This window comes from Melospiza melodia, chromosome 1, assembly GCF_035770615.1.
Source record: "Melospiza melodia melodia isolate bMelMel2 chromosome 1, bMelMel2.pri, whole genome shotgun sequence".
NCBI classification, from domain to species: domain Eukaryota; kingdom Metazoa; phylum Chordata; class Aves; order Passeriformes; family Passerellidae; genus Melospiza; species Melospiza melodia.
In genome coordinates, this window is record NC_086194.1 from 97,862,713 (window position 1) to 97,888,179 (window position 25,467).

The 25,467-nt window shown below is 34.8% G+C and overlaps 1 protein-coding gene across 7 annotated transcripts in view; it reads left to right on the plus strand.

The window, feature by feature from the left end:
- CDH18 (cadherin 18) overlaps positions 1–25,467 on the plus strand; it is a 495,634-nt gene that overhangs the window by 346,733 nt on the left and 123,434 nt on the right. For all 7 annotated transcript variants that reach the window (XM_063162451.1, XM_063162508.1, XM_063162461.1 and 4 more), the window contains one exon: positions 22,588–22,882. In XM_063162451.1, coding sequence (XP_063018521.1) covers positions 22,588–22,882 — 295 coding nt within the window. The remainder of the gene's footprint in view (positions 1–22,587; positions 22,883–25,467) is intronic.

A 25,467-nucleotide genomic window follows, 5' to 3' on the forward strand; every position in this document is an offset into this window, starting at 1 on the left:
GGTTTTCATATTCTTATCTATTTCCACAGCAAAAAAAATATTTCAGAGAAGATCTACCAGGCTGATGTAAAGTATAGAACAGTCTCTGTATGAGAAGAAACTAATTAGATTATTAGCCACATTATTTGATAAAATCCATATTTTCAATTAACAGCTTCATTTCTGGCATTTTTATATTCTTTTATAGCTGTTGTTTTTCTGGGTACAGGATTTTTTATGGGAAATTATGGCTTTGGAAGTAGTATAATAAACACCTGAACAGGGGAGGACTCTTCTGGCTGAAATAAGATGAAGAGGGTTGGGTAGTGACCTAGACAGTATTAAGTAATACAGTAGTATGAATCAGGAATGTTTTTTTACTTTCTTTCCCTTCTCTCCAACAAGCAATAAGAGTCATACTAAGCTGCCAAAAATCATAAAACGCAAAAGAAAAAAAAAAAAAGGAAGAAAAGACCAACTAAAAAAAAAGAAAGGTTGACAGCCTAAAAATAAAGGAAACAATGCAGTTGTTCGTGTATGTATGAAATTGGTGAAACTGCTTAGTATAGCATTATTTGATATTTAATGCCACTTCAGTGCTCCTAATTAGTCCCTCAATAATGAATTGAGGTAAGTCATCAGGTAAAAATTATGGCACATTGACACAAAGGCCATGCATTCAATAAATCATGCATTCAATAAATATGTCCTCAAATACAGATAGCTCAGATAAATGTTAACAAAAAGCACTTTTACCTGTCACACATCTGTATCACAAGGGTTTGTTGCGATACTAAATATTATTCCAAGCTTGACTGTGTCAGAGAATATCAGTGATGAATTCAGAATTTCCAGTCCATCCTCCTTTCTTAGAAAACCTTTTCTCTACATGTCTAAAAGACTACTAGCAAGTCTTGTTTTACATTTTACTTGGAAGAAATAGTTTCTTGATTTTCTATCTACATTGCATGAAAACATAGTGACATGATTCTTTCCAAGAACAAGGAATAGTTTTCATACTTAAAGAAAACTGACAATTTACTCATTCAAATTTTATTTAAATCATTAATCATAAAGATCATGTAAAATTTTAATATAGGTTACAGGTAAAAGCTGAAATACGTGCAGTATATGGTACTGTTTCTTTAAATAATGACAACAGTGTGTGGGGAAATAAAAAGTCCAACCCAAACCAAAAAACCTCTTCTGTCTCACAAGTGCTAGTGATACTCAGTAGCTCCAGTTTAGTGCATTGTTTAGGAATTAAATCATATTGTTATCTTGTTTGATTTGGTTCTTTCCAGTTTTGACTTTGGGGTATCGGTTAGAAAATCAGATGCCACTGAGAAGCCTCTGTGTATGAACCCTAAACCAGTGACACCCAGAGTCCACTTCCTTCTATGTATTTATTCAAAATAAAAACACTTCTAGGGGAAAAATCTGTAATTTGTTCTTAGCTTTGGCTACCTTCTTATTTACAGAGCTGTTAACTTCTACTTTAGACTACACTGTCTTTCATCTATTATGCATTACTTTTCTCTTGGTGAATCAACTGCAGAAAGTTTTTATTAAAGAGACACCTCTGCATCCCTCAAGTATACTTCTCTAACTTCAGTAGGGATATTGATAATTATTACAATGGTTAATAAAATCACAGAATCGCAGAATATGCTGAGTTGGAAGGGACCCACTACGATCATCCAAGTCCAACTCCTGGTCCTGCACAGGAGCATCCCAAGAGTCACACCATGTACCTGAGAGCATTGTCCAGACACTTCTTGAACTCTGTCAGGGTTGGTGCTGTGACCACTTCCCTGGGGAGCCTGTTCCAGTGCCCCAACATCCTCTGAGTGAAGAACCTTTTCCTAATATCCAGCCTACACCTCCCCTGACACAATTTCAGGCCATTCCCTCAGGTCCTGATACTGATCACCACAGAGAAGAGATCACTGTCGGTCCCTCCTCTTCGCCTCAAGGAAGTTGTAACTGCAAAGAGATCTCCCGTCAGTCTCCTGTTCTCCAGGCTGAACAGATCAGGTGATCTCAGCTGCTCCTCATACAGCTCCCCCTCAAGGCCCTTTACCATCTTCGTAAATTCCTTTGGACACTCTAACAGCTCAGTGTTTTTCTTACGTTGCAGCACCCAAACCTGCCCCCTGCACTTGAGATGAGGCCACCCCAGCTCAGAGCAGAGCAGGACAATCCCCTCACCCAGCTGGTGATGCTGTGCCTGATGCCCCCCAGGACACACTTGGCCCTCCTGGCTGCCAGGGCACTGCTGGCTCATGTCCGACTTGCCATCAACCAGGACCCCCAGGTCTCTCTCTGCAGCACTGATTTTCAGCATTTTATTCCCTAGTCTGTCTAAACATCCAGGGTTTCCCCATTCCAGGTGCAGAAGGTATGCATAAGACCTAATTAGGCAGCATATACAAGTGTACTTGAGTGAAAATCAGATGGTTAGCGTAATGTTTCTGATTCCTTCTCAAAATAAGTTATTAAGTAGAAATATTTTTCTCTGTCAACCCTTTGTAGCAAACTATGATTTAAAAAGCCCTAGGTAGAATTGTGACTAAAGTATCAAGCCACACAGGCAACCCAGAGGGAATGTAGAAGTTTCCCTTCTGGCCCAGTAGATAATAAATAAGTTAACTTCAAATTTCTTGAAAATTGCTAGACCCATTTCTGCTATCTATAATAAATGTCCTTCCCATCCTCCTCCCCTACTTCCCACCCCTGCAAAAAAAAAAAAAAAGAATCCACATCCAAAACCAACAAAACACACCAAAAAATAAAAAACCCAAACCAAACCAAACCGCACAAAACAAAACACAACCAACAACCTGAAAATTTACAACTGTAATAAGACAATACTCTTATTCCAAAAAAATTATCTGTAATGTTTCAGTTCTTGAATACCAAGTGCAGAAAAGGAATCTTCTCTGTGTGGGGGAGTGTTCCAGTTTGTCAGCCCTCCTGATTTACCTTGAATAAACTTCTTTTGAAATGTTTCTAATTTCTCTTGGTATTCCCCTCCGTTGAATTGTTGCCAGTTACTTTATTTTCTAACACCTGCATACCTCCCCCATTGTCAGTACTATCAAGGAAGTGGAGGCAAAATTAAAAGTCTGTTCATAATCTGCAGAAGTGCTTTGTCCTCAGCCTTCCTTATTCAGCTGGATTCCATTCACTTAAAATTTCTCACATTGCAGTTTCTACTTTCCAGTTTCCTTCTTCTTATCTTTGCCTTGTTTCATGTGTAACTCCAAAAGATCGCCTTGCTCTAACTTCTTGTGAGCCCTTTGGAGGCTAAGAGGATTCAATCTTCACATTAGTGCAGCTCCTCTGGCACTTTATGGAAGATTATATAAATATGTGAGCGTTATGTGTGTGGGCACCAGAAGCTGAAGGAAAGCTATTCAATGCACCTTTCTTCAAATCTTTTTCATTCTGAAAAGTACTAAATAGGAAGATAATGTATGTTTCAAGACTGTATGTTGCATTAATATAATAAAGCTACATGTACTGCTAAAGGGGAGCAGGAATGGCTAAAGGAATAGCTAAAGCAATGATTTTGGTTTGTATTGCCTACAGTCTTGCATCCAAAGATTCATGGGAGATATCAATTAATTCACCTTCACAGCATTTTTCTGAATCTGAATTTTAAGATTAGTTCTATATCAAGAAACTCCTTCTCCCCATTCCAGCATCTATTATATAAAAGGAAAAAAAATTAAAAAATGTGTACACATGGAGTGGCTTCATTTTTCCTGGATTTTGTCACCACAACAGACAAATGTATTTTACATCAGACAGATGCAGGCTTGCTACCTATGTCTGTTCTAATATGTCTGAAGGCATAAACCAATAACACAAAACAAGGGACTTTAACAAGCAGAGTTTTATCCTGAAATGTCCATCACTCCACTGAAGCCTATAATTAACAGGTAGTCATGCAGTATAAAAGGGAGCTCTGCACCTCCCATTTCCTTCTTTTCTTCTTCTTTGTGAAGATTCTGTGCAGAGAGAAAGATGTATCTCTATTGTCTTGTTAAGAGAACCTAAGCACTAAAGTGTTGGAGATCTGCAGCTTTCTAGAGAGTAGGTGTAGCATCTCCTATGATAATTAATAATATCTAATGTACCATTAACATATTATAGAATTTTATGCAGTTACACTGAGTTTCTGACAAAACTCTAGCAATCTACCCTAATGTGACAATAATCTGAATTTCACAGACTGGCTTCTCAGCTGATGTAAATAATTGGATTTTTTTTCATTAAATTGCATTGTGTGATTTTGACACATTTGTAGGGAATTGTATACAATGTAATTGTATGTTGAAATCCGTGTCCTAACTGGTGTTTGTTTCATGCACACTCTGAAGAATTTTTGACAGAAACCAGTTATTAATTAAGTTTGCAAAGCTCTCCCAGAGGTGAAAACATGACTTAGCTTTGTATAGTAAGATGTCTTATGGAAGCATATGTGTTTATAAGGTGACATGTAGAGTTTTCTCTTCTGCTAGCCATTGAATAATATCACATGTGGAGAAAAAGTGCATTGGAAATACAGAACAGAGCTTACAGGAGCAAGACAAAGTGCAAGTGTGGAAAGACCCAGGGGGTCACTATGTAGTGTTTGTAGAGTGTAATCTCAGATCAGACAGATTTCAGGCATGAAATGACAGTGAACTTGTTTGGTTAAGATATACCATCCCTTTTTTGAATGCCTTCTGCTTTGCATCAGTGCTTTAAGTCCTGTCCCTTTTGCCAGAAGATGTCTTTAGGCTTTGTATTAGTTACAGGAGATGTTTGAATTTTGAAACAGATTAAAATGTTTACCTATGAGTATAAAATGGATGGCTTGTATTTAACATCTATAGAGAACAATTTTTGTAATTCTTTTGAAGTTCCCATATGTGCAGATCACTAAGATTTATTTTTTTCCTTGTTCCTTTTCAAGTTAAAACAAAAGAAGTGTAAATCTGAGGTATCAGAGTTCTGAAAAAATAAAATTAAAATATTAAAGTTTTGGGCTTCATCATAATCAGTATTTCTGAGAATTTCACAGAACCCTGACTAACTTCAGAAAATTTCCTAAGCATCAAATCAGTGCTTTATGGTTTTGTTAACATTCAGCTGACAGTCCAAAGCTAAATTTGGAATTGACTTTTGTTTGATAGGTCTTTGTTATGTGTCAGTAGCAGGATATGGATGAGGTAATGGATAAAAGAATCTGTGTTATTCATACAGTTGGAATTTCAGAGTGTAAAGGAACAATTCTCACCCATTCTGCAGGGGTGGGACGCCCAGCAGAGGACACGCTGAGAAGCTGTGTGGCTGGATTAATTGCGCTTGTGATACATACAACAAATAGAACTTGATTAATTAATTAACTATCACGTGTGTTGATTAGGAGAGTTGCAAATGTCTTGATTTATGGCCTTTAATGGTGAATTTTGTTTCCTGACAAGGAGGTAAACTGAGAACCAAAGACATTTGTTCGTACATGTTTATGAATCTCTACATGAAGGAGGAGAAATAAGCCCCCATTCTACTCTGTATTTAACTATATGACTGCAAAATTAAATGCGTATTTTAGGAGGAGAGTTTTTCTTTTCTTGCTTAAACTAAACAAACATGTGTGACAAGAAGGCCAGTTTCACATTCTGCATAGGTTTCACTGTTCCTTTTTGTTTCTCATTCTGTCAGACGTGTCAAGAATATTTTTATGGGTCAGATTCTGACATGACATTTTTACATTGGATTATCTTCTGTAGAGCTAATTTATTTTGTTGATTGGTGTCTTTAAATTTTGGATGCTTACTTTTATTGTTTCCTCTTTTGTTTTCACAAATGCTCATAATGTTGAAATAAGTTAAACTGCCTGTTAATATTTTCCCTCTTCCTCTGTCTTGAGGATTTCTATGGTATTCTGAGTACAGGGTGGCAGTGGAGGGAGGCAGCATCTGGAGTCAGAAGGTGAAGCAGCAGAGAGCACTGCCAAAGGACACTGCTGAGTCCCTAAGCAGACTCTTAGGTCTCAGGCTGCCGTGAGGAGCAGTGCAGAAGTGCATTCTCTCATAGCTCAGGGCAGCCAGAACAACACCACAGTGATCAATAGCAAGCCATTGCACAAGACAGGTAGAGAGAACAAGGAACAATTATGTGCAAATTAACTTGGCAAGTTGGAAATAACAGCCAGAACTGGAACCATGAGGACTGTAAAAGGAGAGTTAAGACTACAACTGACTAGTTTTAGCTTCACCATTTATTTGCCATTAAGTTACCCACTGCAATTTTGAACCATAATTTAGCCATAATTGAACCATAATTTAAATTACACTGTAGGTCTCTGAAATCTTTGGATTTCCAGAACAATGGAAAGGATTATTAATTAAATAAATCTCGGTACTGTTATATCTTCAATTGGATCTATTAGTTGATCTAATAGATCCAATTGAAGATATAACAGTACCGAGATTTATTTACTGAGTGGCATTATTTTCACCGTTTTAATACTGCCTTTTTACAAAAAGTTAAAAAATATAAAATTCCAGGTTTAGGGTGTTAAGCAGTGTACAAATATCCAAGAGCTTTAGATTTTTTTCCTTTCTGTTCTGCTTTGTAGCTCCAAAGGGGAAAGAAGTTTTTGTTATGATTTGCTTAAAAATGAGAAAATATGAAACTCCTCGAAATGGGAGGATCCCAAATTATTTAGGAAAGTTTCCTCACTTTGTTGAAATGATGGGCAGGAGATAAAATTACACATATAGCAAGTATGTAACTCTATGAGTTCAAAATGTATTATTTTATTTAAAAGTTCCTCCATAGAGGTCACCTCAGTAAAAATTTCTTTTGTCTTTTCCACAAATGATGAATTTCTTCTGATTTCCTTGTATTGTGTGTTTGCAGAGTACAGCAGAATATTGCCTGTTATGTGTATATACAATATATATGATTCAGAAAGACAAATAATTAGCACATGATAAATTCTCTAACTGAGAAGTAACACATGACAGTTCTCTAACATGAGTGGTATGATCACACTTTTTTTTTTTTATTTAAGCCCTTCATTCATATGGGGCTAATCCTAAACATAAATAGCTATTTCAATAACTATAAGAAAATGAATAAATCTGTTATTTTTCAAGCCTTACACCTCTTTAGAAATTTGAAGTAGAAACTAGCTGCCTTGTTTCTATGCTTGTGGGTTTTTCTTGAAGATTTTGTTTGAATCACAAAAATATGTTGTGTTTCAGCACTCCTGTCTGCAAGATAAATTAAGTGTTGCTGATGTGTAATGAAATAATGATTCCCTGAAAAAAAATAGACCCCTTTTCTACCCTTTATAAATGCTACCTTTAAAAGTTAGAGTCTAATTTATTCATAGAATTACCTTTCCCTAATCAAGGAAGGATAACAGATTGAAACGAGATGATTTATACATGAAATAGCCAAAATGCTTTTTAAAAATTAGAAAGCAACAGAATTTTAGGCCAGGAAGAAACATCAAAAGACCATTCATTCCATAATGATAGCCTGTTATGGGACCAGCTAAGACCAAACCTTTTCTAACAGAGTTTTGTCTACCCTGTCTCATTTAATCAGTAATCTTTTCCATCATCTTGTTCGTTTCTTTATTCATTTTCTTTCATGTTTTCCTTTTTGTGTGTTTTTGGGGGGATTTTTTGGGGGGGTGTGGGGTTCTGCTGGGGTTATTCTGCTTTTTGCTCTATTTTGGGGTTACTTTTTGATGGCTTTTTGATTATTTTGGGTGGTTGTTTGGTGGGTTGTTTTGTGATTTTTTTTTTTAATTATGTCTAAGACAATTGTCCATAAGCCAGACTCACTTGTATATTAACTACTGAAACTATGTTATTGAGTTTGGGATCTATTAGGGGAATAAGTAGAATCTTTGCAAACTAAAATGAAATCATATTCATAACTAATGAGATTGAAACTTTTATCTATCTTAGCATGATTTTTAGGTGTATATTTATTATTAGGACATCAGAAAATGTCACAAGATTCCCTGGTGTGGTAACATTATTGCTGGACATTCCAGGACCCACTTGATATATTTTTCTGGAGCCCCTGAGCCAATGAGTCTTTTTGCACAGAGAGGTGCCTCTTCCATGCAGAGGCTTCTTGGAGAAGTCCTTTATAAGAGTGTCCAAAAATAGTTATTTTAAATACTTGGTTAGTAGGGAGTATTTCTGATGATCTAGCCTGGGTACCTCACCAGCCAAGATTTCGAAATATCACCTTTCTCCTCCTTTTGCTTGAGTCAGGGGAACAGAGCTGTGAAAAAAAAATGATTCCTCTATCATAAAGAATATTATTTTTATTGTTAATATTGTCATTATTATTGGAGAGATTGTCCAGAATTGGTATTTTTCATGATCAGACTAGTCTGGAAAAAATCTTTTATTGCTTATTAAATACGTACTGGAAATGACATTGAAGGCCAGCTGAAAAATCTTTTGTTAGCTGCATTCATATACAGTAAGCTGTGCTTGCAGTGTGTCAGGAGAAAGTGGGAAAAAATCATATTTATTAGAAATTTACTGATTTAATATTAGGTAGAAATTTGTTCCTATTTCACAGGCCTTCAATTTTCTCTGGAAAAAGTTTTGAGATGAAATGGAACATGAAAAATAATTATTTACATGAGAAGGAAAGAATTTAAAAACTCACAAAACAAAGCCCGAATTGCGTGTAGTGTAAGAGGTAAAGATACACAGACAGACGTAGAGCAACAGCATTACTGCTGTAAGATATAAATGGAATTAATCAGAAACTAGGTATACTAATCCCAACTGTGGGCTGTGAAACCACTTTCTGGATTGTTGTCATTAATTAAATTATGCTTTCACAAGACTTCACTTGTCCTTGAGCATTTTCAGAATTTTTCAAGCAACTATCCCCCTCACATGCTAATTTGAATAACAGCATGATACTGAAAGGACCACTTCCAGAGAGAAAATAAATGGCAGGCAAACTCATGCTCTACTGAATGTGTCCTTGGTGTTTTTCTGCAGAGCTGTTATCACAGCCATATCAAATGCTTTAAGATGACTGCTGGAAACTTTCTTCTTTCTATTAGAAATCTATGTAAAATTGTGGAAAATGTCTTAATTTCCCATTCAAAAAAAACCCAAAAAATGGGAGTGAATTATTCTAAAATTCTTGGATATCTAAGCTGTCTTTTTCAACTTCACAGAGATTGTACGTGTGCTGTATATATAAATATGTGTACACCTGTCTTCACAGATCTAAATGTGGATATTCTGGTGGGAAGGGGCAAGTTGTGTTTTTAAACTGAAAATGCATTTTTTGCCTGCCTGTGGAGCCTTTGGATTTGTTTAGGAAAGGCTGAAACACAGATGATCCTGAAACAGAGGTCTCCTTAACTTTGAATTACTTACTCTAATGAAAATTCCACATTGGCTGCCCTAATTCTTAAACAAACAGCTTTAGCTTTGGACTTTTTTCTATTTGAAAACATACATATGTTTTATAACTCTCTGTTCACTGCAGAGTTTTGCGCCCAATGATCCTTCCAAAATTCTCCATATCATTCAGCAAAAAATTTAACTGCCAAAATCTTATTTTAAAATTTTCATATGTCCTTGACATGGCAGTCTATCAGTGCATTTAGTGTAAATGCTGCAGGAAGTGGGATTGTAGGAACTGCAGTGCACATGGAGCATGTAAACAAGGGTGTTACAGGCTGGGATGCACAAAGGAACACAGTGTAAAAAGGGAAAGTGAAGAGGCATGATGGAACTTTTTAAAAAATAGAGGGGTGCAAGATAGCCCAAGGAAAAGAGCTTGATCAGATAAGGATGTGATATTCTGGGCTGGGGAGTGGGATTTCCCTCTTTGGAGTAAAGGTTCAATTAAAAAATCCACCTCCAGTATATAACATTTAAAAAAAAACCCAAAAGGTGAATCCGTTCTGAAAAATTGGAAGTCTTGAGAAAGCTTCTCCCTTTGATCTCCTGTACCTCTGAGCAGTCTGCGGCTTGCCTGAGTGCTCACTGCTCCTGCCCTGACCTTACACAGACAGCTGAGCCTGAGTAAGCAATTCATTTAATAATACCCATTTTGAAAACCATCTTACCCTGCCCTTCATGACTTGGTGTGAATTAAAACCTTGGAGGCTTGTACTAGGTATGGCCTAAGTAGTATTTTAACTATGTGATGTCTGCAGATGTTTTGGAAGCTGAAGGAGCATCACTGGTTGCCTCAATAGGCCTCATCTTCAGAATAGGATGTATTATCTCTTTTTGTTTATTTTCACACAATTTGAATCTAAACTTGGGTCTGAAGAGGAAACAACTCTTCTCCTGTATGTAAGCCAAAAGGACCTTTGTAATTCAGACTGCAGGATATTTGTATGAATAAGTTTTGAGTATGATTTTTTAAGTGCATCCATTTGATGATTTTATATATAAAAATATTTAAAATACATCAATTTTTTCTAATTTTATGTATTGTAAAAAAGTCAAGCATTAAGTAATGAAAAAAAATGTAGTTTTGAAGTCGATCTCCTACCCATTATGACAAGCCATAGAAGACATATGCAGTATTTTTAGTATAATTTCATTTGGAATTAGTTGTGAGCCAGACAGATGAAAAAGTTGCTCCCAAGTAAAACTACTGCAGTGCTAGTGTTACTAATCTCTAAGGGAAGTTATAAGTGTCTGTTCTTTAGAATGTAGATTTTTTTTTTTCTCTCTACAAGTTAGATCAAGTCAGAAATTTATCCTTCTTAGGACTAAGAAAGAAAAAATATACTTCATTGGCATTTACAGAGGAACTGTTTTGATGTAATCTTTCTTGTTTTACTCCTACTGTCAGTATTGTTGTGATGTTGAATACTTACTCTGTAGCTTGCTCCTCTCACGTATATGTGAAATTCTCCAAGATGTGAATTTACGTCTGAACAAAAATTTTGTATATATTAACAGAAGAGGTGGGAAGCAGGAGTCATTCCTGGTTTTACCCAGAGTTTTCTTGAGCATGCCTTCAGAGAAAGTGATATTTTCTATGTTTCCAACATTTGTCTGTTTTCTTTAGTTCTCTTTAGTTCTAAGAGCACAACATTGTTTGAGTCAGAAGGAACATATTTCCAGTTGATTATGTAATTTGAAAATTATATTTTGAGGGGGGAAAAAAAGTTGACCTCTTGTCAAAATCAGATTTTTATTTCTGCTGCCTAAATAGTAGTCATCTTTGTTGCCCTGAATTCTTATGCTAGGACTATATAGCACCACTGAACATAGCAACCTGCTAGATTATTCCTTACATGGAATGCATAGGATTTTGGCAACATGAGTAATATTTACTCACTTTAGGATGACTAAGTGAAAACTTGTATTCAGTGGGTGTTTGAAATATCAAGCAATATGTTTTTATTATTTTCATTTTTTCCTGAAAAGGAATAAATATTTTTGGACCTCACAGTATTAGGTTAGAAAAAAAAAACAAAACTGGAACATCAGAAACATAGCCCTGGATCTTGTGCTGCGACATATGTGCACTTCCTCCTGAGGCACTTAAATGTAAAGAAAACAGTCTCTTATGGAAAATGTGTTAGTGAATAAACTCTACATCCAAAGAAGACTCTATGTGCTCTGTATTGGCACTTTCTTGTACTGCTAGCAAGAATGTGTAGTATAATGAACATCTATAAATGTTCATTTTAATGGCCTCCCAGAATGAACTATTTTTATATTATTTTCCCTGTCATTTTACATATTTTTTAAAGAATAATTTGTACCTAAGCGTTTATTGGCAGCCAATAGTTTTAGGGATTGCAATCCTATTCTGCCTGAGCAGTTTTTCAGAAGGGAGAAGGTGTCAGAGCATCTCTGAAGAGAGAAATCATCAAAATGTTCATGATAAATTACATCTATATTGATGTACCAGCACACCCATAAGAAACAATAAGGAGAGGAATATATTGCCTTGAAGTGTGAATAGTATGGTTCTGGCTTTTAATATAGTTTGAATACTGGTCCTGGAGAAAGATCAAATTTTAACAGATGTCTTTTCATTCCTTACTTTAGTTAGTGATAGCAGTGAATGAAACATCATATCTGGGATTCTTTACATGTACAGAAAGAGAACATTGGTGCTACCTATTGGAATTAGATGATAGTGAACATAGTTTAGTTCTTTCTTAATCAGAAACATAGATTTTGTATTAAAAGTAATATGCAGATAGATTATATTACTGTTCATTTTAGTAAAACAATAAGACTTTGTTGAAATGCTTTCTGCTAAACACTGTCAAAGGGTAACTGGAAGAAAGTAGTTCTCAACTAGATTTTTCCTGTGTTAAATTCAAGACAATTCCATGGTCCAGATATATCTGTCCTACAGAAAAAGGAAAACAAGTTCAAGCATGAAACATATGTGACTTTACAATAGACAGCAAAGAACATAAGTATTTTTCAGTGAGAAAAGTAGAACTTTGAGGAGAAGATATTATTTAATTTTAAAATATCCATTTATCTAAAGCTATGTAAGATAAATTCTTCTGCACACTTTCCACTTTTTTAACATATGGGGCAATGTTCATGTAAATGCTATTTCTTTTACTAGAGCAATGCTAGAATACCAAATGTTTCACAATTTTACATCCTGATGTCATCTGCAGATACTTCTTGTACATCCCATTATAGAAAAATATTTTACAGCTGGTTTTAAAAACATATACTTCATGGATTAAACACAGGACAAATCAAGTATATTCCAAATTTAACTATGAATCTCTAGAAATTTGGATGGCTTGGTCTCTTTGGTTGCTATTTCAAAAGTCTAGCATATTTTCTTATTCCCATTGTTAAACTATGTGTTGTCAGTCACAATAAAGAATGGCTGCTGTCCATGAAAAGATGGAAATTTCCATACTGTGATGAAAAAATTTCATGCAGAACCTGCAAGTGTATTATCAGATGCAAAATGCAGCAAAACTTTACACATTACACCAGGCCTCTTCATGAGTGCTGTTTCAAAACACCAGTCAGTCAATAACTGTAATATAAAACTGTTTTAAAACATTTTCAGAACTTGTGTTTTACTAGTCTGGAAGTTGTACTGAAGTAAATGTGAAAATGAGGGGTTTGTTATGTCTTAAAATCAAAAACTTGCGTTAGCGGCAGTTCAAGTTTTTATGGACTGCAGTGGGTTATGGTAAATCTAGAAAGAGGAAAAAAAAGCAGCAACACTTTGAAAAAAATGTGCTAATAGTAAAAATTACCTGATTAAAAAACACACGAGCTCAGAAATTGCATTTATTCTTGGGAATGCCTGTGTGAAGTAGGGAAGTAGAAAAGATTCCTTAATTTCCCCAGTTTACACATATATGTGTGTATCCAAAAAGTTTTTGTAACAGTCCACAAAAAACATGGTAAAATTAAGGAAAGTTGTTTACCTTCCCATTCACTGACATTTATAAGTTTCAATTTTTTTATTCCTACTTGTGAAAGAATAGTCATCTTTGTAACAGTCAGGATCACTTTGTCACTTTGTTATTGCAGCCATTACAAGACGTATCTGTGGAGAGGGCTGGTGACAAGCTTCTGCTCTGATCATGAGCCCTCTGACTTACACAAAAAAGGTGTTCAAAGTAGCAGAGCTGGGATTTTTCGTTATGAATGGATTTTGAGGCACAGATGATCTTTCAAATTTATGGAAACATTCATTCATTCCCTCAACGTGATGTTGGGGATCTTTTTTTACTGCGTCATGTAGTACTTTTTGTTTCTAGCAAACAGGAAGAGTTCTACATTAGAGGAAGAAGGAAAGTGTCTGTACACAAAAAAAAAACCAAACCAAAAAAAAAAACCCAAAAAAACCCCCAAAAAACAAAAAAAACTTTTTTAAGAGAGTTGAAGAAGAAGAGTGATCATATGTGAGAGTTGTAATGGTAAATCTATGCAGAAGCAGTTTATTTACAAATATAAATTTCGCCCAACAAGAAGGAAAGCTGTAGACCACATGAAAGAGATGAAATAAAATTCCAGATGCAAAACCAGAACATGATTTTAAGGGTTTAATAGTGCATAAGCAGTGAATCAATACCCCAATATGTTAATATTCTGATATTCAATGTTATGATACTATTCCTAATATTTCAGCAGCATATAACAAAGAAGTCTTAACGAATAAAATGACCAAAAGAAAAAAAATAATCTCAATAATAAAAACATGTATATATTTTACCTGGAAAATGCATTATTATGCTTTGATAGGGAGTTCACAAAAATATGGAGATTAAATCCTTCTTAACAATGATATATGCAATCCTTGATGACACATGGTAGTGCATTCTTTTCAGTTTCCTCCTCAGAATGAAATAACTTTTTCACCTGAAATAGAAGTCTTTGGACAGTAGCTAACCTGTTTCCTTTGCACAATCTTAAAAATTTCTCAGCAAATTAGCTTCAAAGACATCAAACTCAAAAATGTGTGAACGTTTTGTGGAAGAATGGGATAAAAGGAAGCTGGTAAATTAATTATCTCTCCTTGATCTTTTCCACATAATATTTTTTTCCTAATCAAAACTCTGTAATTGAGCAAGTAATCAGGTCCATGGCAAAAAATTTTCTTCTAGCTGATTTTACATGGCTCACATCAGAAAATCACACATTTTTTTTTTCTCTTCTTATTAGTATTTCTTAGGAAGAGCAAAGTAAAAAGAAGTAATTTAGAATATCACATGAGTACACAGCAGAGTTGTTTTCCCAGAGCTTAAAAATTAATGTGCTGTCTTCAGATCTTTCATAGAGTAAACAGTATTAGCTGTAGCACTGTCAAAAAACAAGCAAGCAAATAAATGGTACTTTCAAAAAGAGTTTGAGTACTATTATACTTACACCTATGTGCTGCAGGGAGCTATTTCTGTCACTCTCAATATCAGGAGAAGCTCTATGCATAGAGATTACACATAGTACAAAATTCACGGATAAGGATTTTAGAGAACTAATAGTTTTTTCACAATCTAAATAATCCTTAGGTTAGCATTCCTGTTCAATAAAAGATAGACATCCTTTTTCTGTAGAAGACCCTATTACAAGGGATTTTTTTTCCCTTTTTGCCTTCTGTACTGGAAATAGAAAGAAAAAGAAGAGTTTGATTTTTCTCTTTGTCCACATGAAAAAAAAAAGTGCAATGAGAGTAACCAGAAATGAAAGTCAAAATCACCTGTAGAAAGTCTGCAGAAAGAGTGTGTGGAAGCACACTGCTTTTATACGTGCTTTTAGTCCATTGTTGTCACAAATGTACAATGTTTTTCAGTGAAGAATAGTTTTTCACTGAATCAGTGAAATTCCAAGCCCTGAACTCTTCTATCCCTTCGGGTTTTGCAGTTTGTTTTTTTGGGATTTTTTTAATGTATTTACTGTTTTTCTGACCTTGACCTCTTCAAGGTCTTAAGCAAACATCCTTTCATGTGAAAGCAGTTTGACTTGAGCAGGTAATGCAAGTTATGATATTGGTACCTAGGACTGCTTTTGGCATCTTTGAGGTTAAAGGCATCTGTGACTGTGTAGCTGAATGCTGAGGCATTTACAGACAAAGAGCTTCAGTGGTCTAAGTAAGTGAGAGGTTTGCAGACCTGTGCCCAAGAGTACTTCCGTGTACTGAAAAGCTTCTATTTCCCATTACTGCTTGTGCCCATCTGTAGGGATGGTGAGAATTTGAGAAGTGCTTTATGCTGTCATGTCATCACCTTATTATGATTTGGTAACACTAACAAAAACAAAACATTCTTCTTACAACGATGATGATGTGTGGTCAAGGCTTATTTGAGTAGCAATGTGTCATCAAGGCACTTGGACTCAAACTGTCAAATTTATGGTCCTCCTGAATGGCTCTAGGAATGTAAGTTATCACCATAGAATTCCATAGATTAAAGACTTATTGATTTTAAAGTAAGATTTATTGACAGTAATTGTTAAGGGGTACTGAAAACTGAAAACCAAATATGATTTTTTTTTCTTATTTTTAGTAATTTGCTTCTGTTCAAATCTTTGAAGCTCTTAAAAAACTCTAAAACCCATACACTATGTAAATCATAGTTCTTGGGGAAAAATAAATATATTCTATGCCCATCACAGCATTTGCCTAAGTGAAAGATGTCTGAAATGAAAGCTTACTGCTGTGAAGAGAGCTCAAATATAAACTTCACCAGAGTGTAATTATTTTTCTTCCATATGGAAGATGCACAGTATGGACACATAGTACACTAAAAGAACAATTTGGGATTCTATTTTTCTTAAAAATATGTAGTGTTCTTTGACAACAAAATGACAGGCTTTTTATACATAAAAATTTATTGTGTTGTTTTAGCATTACTTATCTTTTTTTTTCTTTTCCTTTTTCTTTTTCATTCCCTGGAGTTCTTTTGTTTAGAGAGAAAATAGAAGCTGGTGTTGACCACTTGTGGCTGCTTTAGTACGCCTGATGTTGTTTCAGATATGGTTGCTTATGCACCTGCATACTCCTGCCATTGCAGCCTCCCTAATGGCTGCAGCAAAGCAGCAGACTTCAGAGAAGCCGCTTGCAAACAGAAACATCTTGCAAGAACAGATGTTTGTGTGCTATAGTGTTATATTGTGAAGTTAATATTGTTTCAGTTGTGTTTTTCTTGGATGATTGCAATCCAATTATTTTTCTTCTATCTCAGAAAACTCATTCAGCAGATGGGGGAAATTGCGGTTTTCTATTTTCTTCCTCTGTTTGACAAGGGTTTGGAATAACTTTTTTGTCAATTTGTGGACACGGCTACAGATAGTACACTTATCTCCTTGGCTAATGATTCCCTCTGAAAATTCCATCAAAATGTGTGACATTGCCCAGAGCAGTGTCTTTCATTAAAATATATATTATAGCTGAGACCAAAGGAAGCAAGTCAGCAGCAAATCTGACAATGTTTTTACTGCATAGACACAATGAACATTTCAGTAGTATCAGCTAGACTGCTTTTGTAGTGTGTACCATTAAGAAAAATTTTAAATGCATTTTTTACTACTAATTATAACATTTCTTTTATATTAAATGTTTTCTCTATATAAATGTCAAAGGAGGTCAGTATGATTGTAGTTCTTATTAGAGGGAAGATTAAAATATTTTTACTCAGTGTGTTAGTGCTCTGCCATTAATTCTTTATATATCTCTCTACGTTTTGATAGTTTTAGTGAGGCAATAAACCATTCTGTGTAACAAAAGCAAAGTAACTTAATACAATCCTCTATGTTTTGGGCTAATTTTGTCATTCCTCTGGGCTGGGCACTCCTTGGTAGACACTACTGCAGAAGTGTTGTACTGGGTCCCTCTTGTCAATTTAAACTATTGACAGTGACAATAAAAATAAGAGGGGGAGATTCTCCTGCTTTCCTTGAAAAATTGTGGTGCTCTCAGAACTGAACACAATATTTATTCGGGACATAATGGTAGTTATGGGAGTTACTACCATAACTCAGGCTTTGCTTTTGGAATCCTGTACAAATTATTTTATTTTTTGCTATTTTGCAACAATAATTTTAATTATCGGCAGTTGTTTCAAAATACTTTAAGTGTTTATGTACATAACCACTTTTGCTCAGATCAAATTCATTAGAATAGTGCAAGTTCTTGATTTTTTCAAATCAGCCTTGGATTTTAATTTAGTTCATATAAGGAAATTCTTCATAATATTTTTGCTTCCAGAACAAGGTATATCCAGATCATATATAAAGAATTTATTGATAGTCCAATTAGAAATACTGTATAAGTCATAAGCAGTCCACTTAAAATGCCACCCACATTACCCTCCAATCATGCAGATTTTTCAACTAAAGCAAACAGGAGCAAGCAGTCATGCAGTTAAATCAGTAACAGATAACTTTTCTGCTTTACAAATTCCCCTCTTATCCAGGCTTTTTCTCTTCTGGTCATGCATGGTTTCCTGGGTGCAGCTTGTTTTCCTGAGGCAAGTGCAGGGGAGCATGGTGATCACTGCGAGTTATTAACATTCTGCATTCCCAGGAGAAGTAGGATGTTGGCTTTCTTCTCAATTTTTGGATTGAGTTCTGGTTTTGCAGTTCCTATTGATGTGTTTTATTCCCATTGGGCCTCTTTCCTATTGTCCAGTAGTTTCTGCCTATGTGTGGTCTGTTGCTTGACAAGTAGGTATGTTTAAATATTTGGATATATGATGTGGCTAAACATCAGGCAATACAATGCAGGTGTATGAAGTGGATTGGTAGTGAATGAGGCCAGTGACCAAGCAGCAGTCACCTGACCCCTGGGCTGTGATTAGGCTTTAGCCACTTGATCATTTTTCAGTTACAAACAGTACAACACTTTACTAGGTGGGTAATTAGCCCTCAATCTCTGAATTCATTTTACAGCAGTTAATATGCTAGTACATCAAAACCAGTATTTAAGGATTTATAGTGTCAAAATTAATAGAGGAATATAAAGAATTTACTTATTAACTGAAATATTTGCATCTATCTGCAAATCATGCATTTGATTAATGTAGCTCTTCTGCAGTTTCTGCAGGAATTCGAAAAGAAAATGAGCTTTTAAGTGGACTGATGGAAGAAAAATGTTGAAGTCTTAGCAAAACAGGGACACCTTGGTTACTGTTCTGCAAAGTCAGTCATACACTGCTGATATGGGAAAGTTAAAGACTGAGGAACCATCATAAATCTTCCTGGATGCAACTTGCTGCTAAATATGTAACGAAGCGTAGGCCTCCGGGTTGACAAAAGGGGATATTCCAGATATGTCCATTTGCTATCATTTTCAGCTTCTTCTTTCCCTAAAAAAAAATCAGAGAAATAGACAGGAATAATGACTGAAGGGGATGAAAGTTGAATACTTTCTGGCAGCTTCTGGTTGTGGACAGATTCAGAATATTAAACAGATATATTCTTGTTGGAAGCATAACCAAATCAGTGCTAGTGTTTGCAGAATGTTTTCAGCCCATCACTTAGACTAGAGTTCACATTTCCACAGGGAATTCAGAATTCTACACTGACTGCAGTTTGGAGAATTGGAGACATTGCTGTCAGAGATCAGCAGAGTCAGGAAGCGCCCTGGCACTGGGACACTGGAGACTCCCCCAGTGGCTTATGACTGGGCCATACCCTTTATAGGGATCTGGTTTGAGAAGAATTCCCCAGGTCACACCAGTTGGGTCTGAACAAAACATGGGTTGGCTTGCATTTGTACTGCTTAGTGACATTCTCCTCTGTGCCAAATTAATCTGAAAGAGAAATAGCTATAGCAGTTCCAAGCAGAGAGAAAGGCCACTATTGTTCAGCTGGATTTTGCCCCCTCAATGTCTTTTAGAAACTATTATGGGCAGCACTGCAGAAATATACTCTCCCAAACCATGTATTTGTAACCTAAGGGGTGAATAACATTTATTCTATTTGGAAATGTTTTTGTGGAGCAAACCTCTTGTTGTAGAGATGATTTCATAGTACATAGAGAAGAGAGAGAAGTGCACCATGCTCAGGGACATAAATCTCTAGTTAATCTAGTAAACATTGTCTGAAGTCGAGATTCCCAGGGGCTCTCTCAGCACAACACATATTGCAAATAAGCATTTGAGAGAAGTCTTGATATTTTTCCACTTGGACCAATTTGTACTAAGATGGAAGAATTAAAGAAGACAAACAGTTCTTTAATCTTTACTTTGCAGGAAAACTGAAATATAAACAACTGACAAAGAAAATACCATTTTGCTATGCAAAATCCTCCTTTGTGAGTTTAAAATTCAGCATTAAAAGTTAAAAGGCATAAATCAAAGTGTTATATTTCAAACAATATAAGACATATCTGGAAGTAAGGAAGCAGGAAATTCTTTTGGCTTTTACTTCTTTACAGTTGTTGCCTTACAACTGCAGTTTAAAATTCCTAGTTGTAAATGGAAGGCTTTCAGTGATTATTAATATGCAGATAGTTTATTCTCATGATACTCTTGCCTATATTTTTCAGTTGAAGTTTATTGAGTAACACAATGTTTAGTAGGCTTAGCAAATAATTTGTTGACCATGAAAGCAGCTGAGTATCTTTTGTGTTTCCTAACTTTTCTTTTAGATGCAAAAACCTTGACTCAAAATAAATCTGTATTTTCTTCACTGATGACAAGTAAAGAGTGATTTCTTTACAATAAAAAAATAGTCAATGTTATTAATTTTTGAAATGGTCCATGCATTTTGTGCCATCATAGCAAATTTTTGAATGTGCCTTTATGCAGTATGGGATTGGAATGGCATGCCTATGTTCATATTTGGTGTTTTGAAGAACCTTACTTTTTATATTCTACAGCAATTCCTTATTCTGTGTATTACTTACCAGGCAATTTTTTAATTGATTCATGTGTTCATAATTCCAGTTATAGATGCAGTGATTTTTTTCTGGGATCTCTATTTGATATACCTGAATATACTTTTACATATATCCCTGTAAAGGTAAAAGGAAAGAAGTATGATGGAAAATATTCAGATCTTTTTCAGTTTGGATTAGTTTTGAGCTCCTTATAAACTTTTCAAATTTGTCATTTTAGTGTTGGCATTTGCAATCCCGAGCATTGAGGGCTCATTTTATCCCAAAAGGATCCTACAATGCTAATTGTTTTTGAGAAATTAAAGTATCAGTAAAGCTATTCTAGAATACCAGAATACCCACTACTCTTGGTTTTAGAAATAAATCACTTCAAATAACATTTAGACTGTAAGAAGTTTGGATTCTTGGTATTTTATATAGAGTGAATTATTCCTTTGTTAATACAGTGTTATTCTGAGGCTAGGAAGCAATTAATTTTGCCAATTAAATGAACTGTAAATGAAATCTGTAAGACTGTTCTGCTGCCCTATAAAAACATGCCAAACAAATAGACCCTTTTGCTACTTCTTTCTTTTTTTGACTTAAGAAAAGAATAAAAAGGGTCCACAGTAGTGACCCAGTTTTGTGTTGGTTATTCAGTCAGATCTTCATGTGACTCAGCTAAGTATAAAGTGCATTGACTGAAGTTGTGCTGAAATTTTTATGAGTTGAAAACCTTCAATTTATAAATTTGCCTTTTCCAAGCCCCTCCCATAAAATATATAAATTATATGCAACACCATAATTTCATGAATTTATTAAAAAATATTAAAAATCTCATCAAGAACCATATGCTTACTGCTTTTACAAAAGACAATGCAGATAGTTTCAAAGGCAAGACAAAGACTCAGAAAAAAAGATACACCTTGTCTGTGAGAAAATACCATCAACTCTGTATCATGTGTTTTAAATTAAAAAAAAAAGATCTTTTCTACCACACAAATCTTATTTCCTTTCTATTCAACCCTCTATGGTTTTTGAACTGAGAATGAAAACAGGAAAGTAGCACCTTGCATCTTATGAATTAAAAATATCTGTTATTTTCTTTCTGCCTTGCTCAGGTTCTATATCAAAATTTTGTGATGACACACTGCAGATATTAAAAAATATTCAGGGCAGTAGGATAAGTATAAAAATGTCTTCTTAAAATAAGAAACTTTCCCTTCTGATTTCACATCACAGTATAACTGCACAATACCTGAGGCTGTTCATTTCTGCATTATCACTTTGTTCTTATTATGCTCCTCAATAAATACATTATGTTCTTAAAGTTGTTTCAAATGAAAATTAAACAAATTCGCAAAACTCAGTTTATAGAAAAATCATCCTTTCTTATCAAAGAACACATGTTCATGTGGTTGTAAACAGGCAATTCTTTAAAGTCAGGTTAGGAACAGTGAGGCAATGGGAAGCCATTTCACATTATCTTTTAACATACCAATCTACTTAACTGGGTTTTCTTTCCACGCACCCTTCACTTCCCCAACAAAATGACACTTTACTGTGCTAAAGGAAGAGCATAATATATTTAATTTATATTTAATAGCGTAAGGTGTTATGAACAATGAAAATGCTGAAAGTCCCTGTCAAACTTCATTATTTAACAATAAACAATTTAAATACAAGCAAGTTAGATAACTTTCTAGCTAAAAATTAACAAACATAATCTAAAGACAATGCCAATATTTTCTTGTGGAATAGAGTAATTCTGGACAGACATCTGCCACTGGCAGAATGTGCAGTTTCCTTTCACAGTAAATGATGTTGTCTTTTGGGTCACAGAGGAAAGTGTAGGTGGGACTGAATTACTGTCATTGCAGTAGACAATTCTCAGTGGGAATGCATCTGGTTTAGTGGTTAGGAGAGGATTTCAAGCAATGAATGCTGTAAAATAATCATGAGAAGAACTAAAATGAAAACCAAATAAAACTAAAACCATCACAGTTACTAGAATATTCTTGACTTCGGGAAGTTTTCTAGAATGGATGCATAACCCAAGAAATCCCAGTTTAAGAAATTAACTATGGGTGGAAAATTACCCTCGACAAAGTGACTTTGTTGCCAGAAAGATCATATGAGAATTTATGGCAAGAATTGGGAGAAGTCACAACAAAATAGGAGGGTGCTGACAGTAATACCTTAGTTTTTATACCTTATGAAATATTTAGTTAGTTTTATATATTTTTATGTGTTTTTATTTTCCAGCTGCACTCCAATTCCGACAAAGGTGATGGATCAGTCAAATACATTCTTACTGGAGAAGGGGCAGGGACTATATTTATTATTGATGACACAACTGGAGACATCCATTCAACCAAAAGCTTAGATCGAGAGCAGAAGACACACTACGTGCTTCATGCCCAAGCTATTGACAGACGGACAAACAAGCCACTCGAGCCCGAATCTGAGTTCATTATCAAAGTGCAGGATATCAACGACAATGCACCAAAATTTACAGATGGACCATACATTGTTACTGTGCCAGAGATGTCTGAAATGGGTAAGGAAAACAAAGTGTGCTATTCAACAGTCTTTTAACAAGTGCAAATGCCACATACTGTTTGCCAAAGTTATCATCACATCATTGAGTGCATGTTAAATATATTGGAGTTAAGAGATGAGAAGAAGAGATGATAAGAAGACGTGAAATACAGCCCATATGTTACTTGTGACATTCACAGTAAGGAAACAGTATGCACACACACATGCTGGTTGTAAGAGAAGAGTCACTATTAATCTTGAATGTTTCAACATGCTTGTTTTAATGTATGTTTTAACATACATTCTTTGGCAAATTGTAGTTTCCATTCTAGAAAAAAGGTGTATTCATATATCCTCATTCAACTGCAAACTTTAAGGCATTCTCTTAGGTTTACATAAGCAGCCTATGCAATTCACAGAATGAAACACAAAGGAACAGTAGTTCCCTAGATTTTTTTAGGCATATATTTACTTATCAAGTTTCTTATAAAGTGAACTGAAGTTCAAAAAGATACCAATCTTTGGTTTTCTCTGTTACATCCTTCAGATATTCTTATTCTATGAGGTGCTGCATCATGCAATCAGCTTTCTTTATTTAATACTTCTCTGCTGTTGGAGTTAGTTTATAACTTTCCTCTAATAGAAAATTGCCAGCAGAATTTTTTACAAGGACAAAAGTGCAGCATTTCTGTGAGTAATATCATAAATCCAGGACAATGCAAACAATACATGTTTGTGTGAATTACTACAGTGAATGCATAGAGCTTCCAGTAAGAATCTTCTGGCTCTGCACAAAACCACTTCAGCTGTCTTTGATAATTCACTGTGGCACAAAGCTTTACTGCTAGAATTGCAGTTCATTTCAGTATCATCTAAACTTTTATCTCAGTTATCTCCCATTACACCACAAGCTGTCTTAATGAGGAATTAATTTCCTTTACCAACTGTTTCCAAAAATGTGTAACTCTATATTTCTCTTTCTTTGGTTTTCTTTGTCTTTAATGGAAACCATTTTAATTGATTATTTCTTTCACCTTTAGAGGCATTTTATTTTCTGCATTGGAGGAAAGATAATGGAAGAGAGATCAATATTATCTTCAAAATCAAAGTAGCTGATGTAATAATTCTTTATTTGTATTATATTCATGAAGGTTTTATTTTTCTTTCATCTTCTCAATATTGAGCATTTTTCCATAAATGTAAGTCATATTTCTGCAGTAATCAGAATCTGGTATTACTATTCAGCTACATCATACATGGTACTGTTTTCCAAAGAATGATTTTAATAGTCTGGGATGGTATTTTGTGTTGTAAAACAGGGTGGATTATGGTAAACCAGTGAAGTTTTACTAGTAAAACAGAGAATTCATGCCTATGTTTTGCATAAGGCATTTTGATATTGATGCTGAAAACCACCACACTCACTAGTACATTAACCAGGAAACCTCAAAATTAATCAAATTTTAAATTAGCAAGCCAAAACAACAACAATATTTTATAAATAAAATACTTTACTGGTTGTACCTGAGGCAAATCATTAAAATATCTGTTTCACAAGGCTTTTGTGTTGTGTGAATAAACCTGAATTTTCATATCCTAGCATACAGGCATTCTGTTGTAGGTATACATTACATTTTCATTGCAGATTTATTATCTCTATTTTCTTTTTTCTCCTCTCTCTGAAAGCATTTTTGTTGTCTGCAATTTCAGGAAGACTAATTCTATTACTACCTCCACAGGATGCATTCTTTGTGTCAAATGATGCAGATACCTCTGTCACTTTTATTCATTCTATAATTAGCATAGTTTTTGACATTTAACTGTGGAGTCTATACATAACTGAAATTGTTGATGTTATTCTGTGAATTTCTAAGGAGCTCTCACTCTGAGTATATCTTCTCATTTTTATATTATCATTTAAAGATCTTTCTAAGGTACTGTCTCTCTGCAGCAGTTCTCATGCTAAGTGGCATTATTTTTGATCTCCATTATTTTGTATAGTTTCAGAAGCAGGTTCTTGTTTGTCTCCTCAAGATCCTAGCTGGTATTTTCCCCACAACTTGAACTGAATTTAGTTGAAAAAGCTCTAAGACCTTTATAGCTTTTCTTTTTCAAGTCACTGACAAGTGAGTAGAGAAAAGTTTTGTTAATTTGTTTTTGGCAATTATTAGACCACAGTTTTCACTGTGACACAAAATAAACATACTATTTATGGTTTATGTACTATTCTGGGAGAGATGAAAGAAAATGTCTATTTCTTGCTTTCAGTGATTTTTTTCCATTAAATTTGGCTCAAGAACCAAAATTTATATCTGAAATTGTTTGTTCTGTAGTGTGAAAAACTCAGTTACACTGAGATTTCTGTAGTCTGCTTTAAGGTTTATGAAATTCATCTTTATATAATTAAAGAAAATAAGAATATTTTTCAGTCAGTAAAATGCTTTCAGATGTGTTGTAAGCTGCAAAATGATTGAAAATCTCCATGGAAATGTTTAATGCAGAGATAGTTTGGGGGTGAGACTAAATGACTTCCTGATGATGCTTCCAACCCTAACAATTTTGTGATCCTCTGATAAGAAGGTATTCTCAATAAATTCTGCTCAA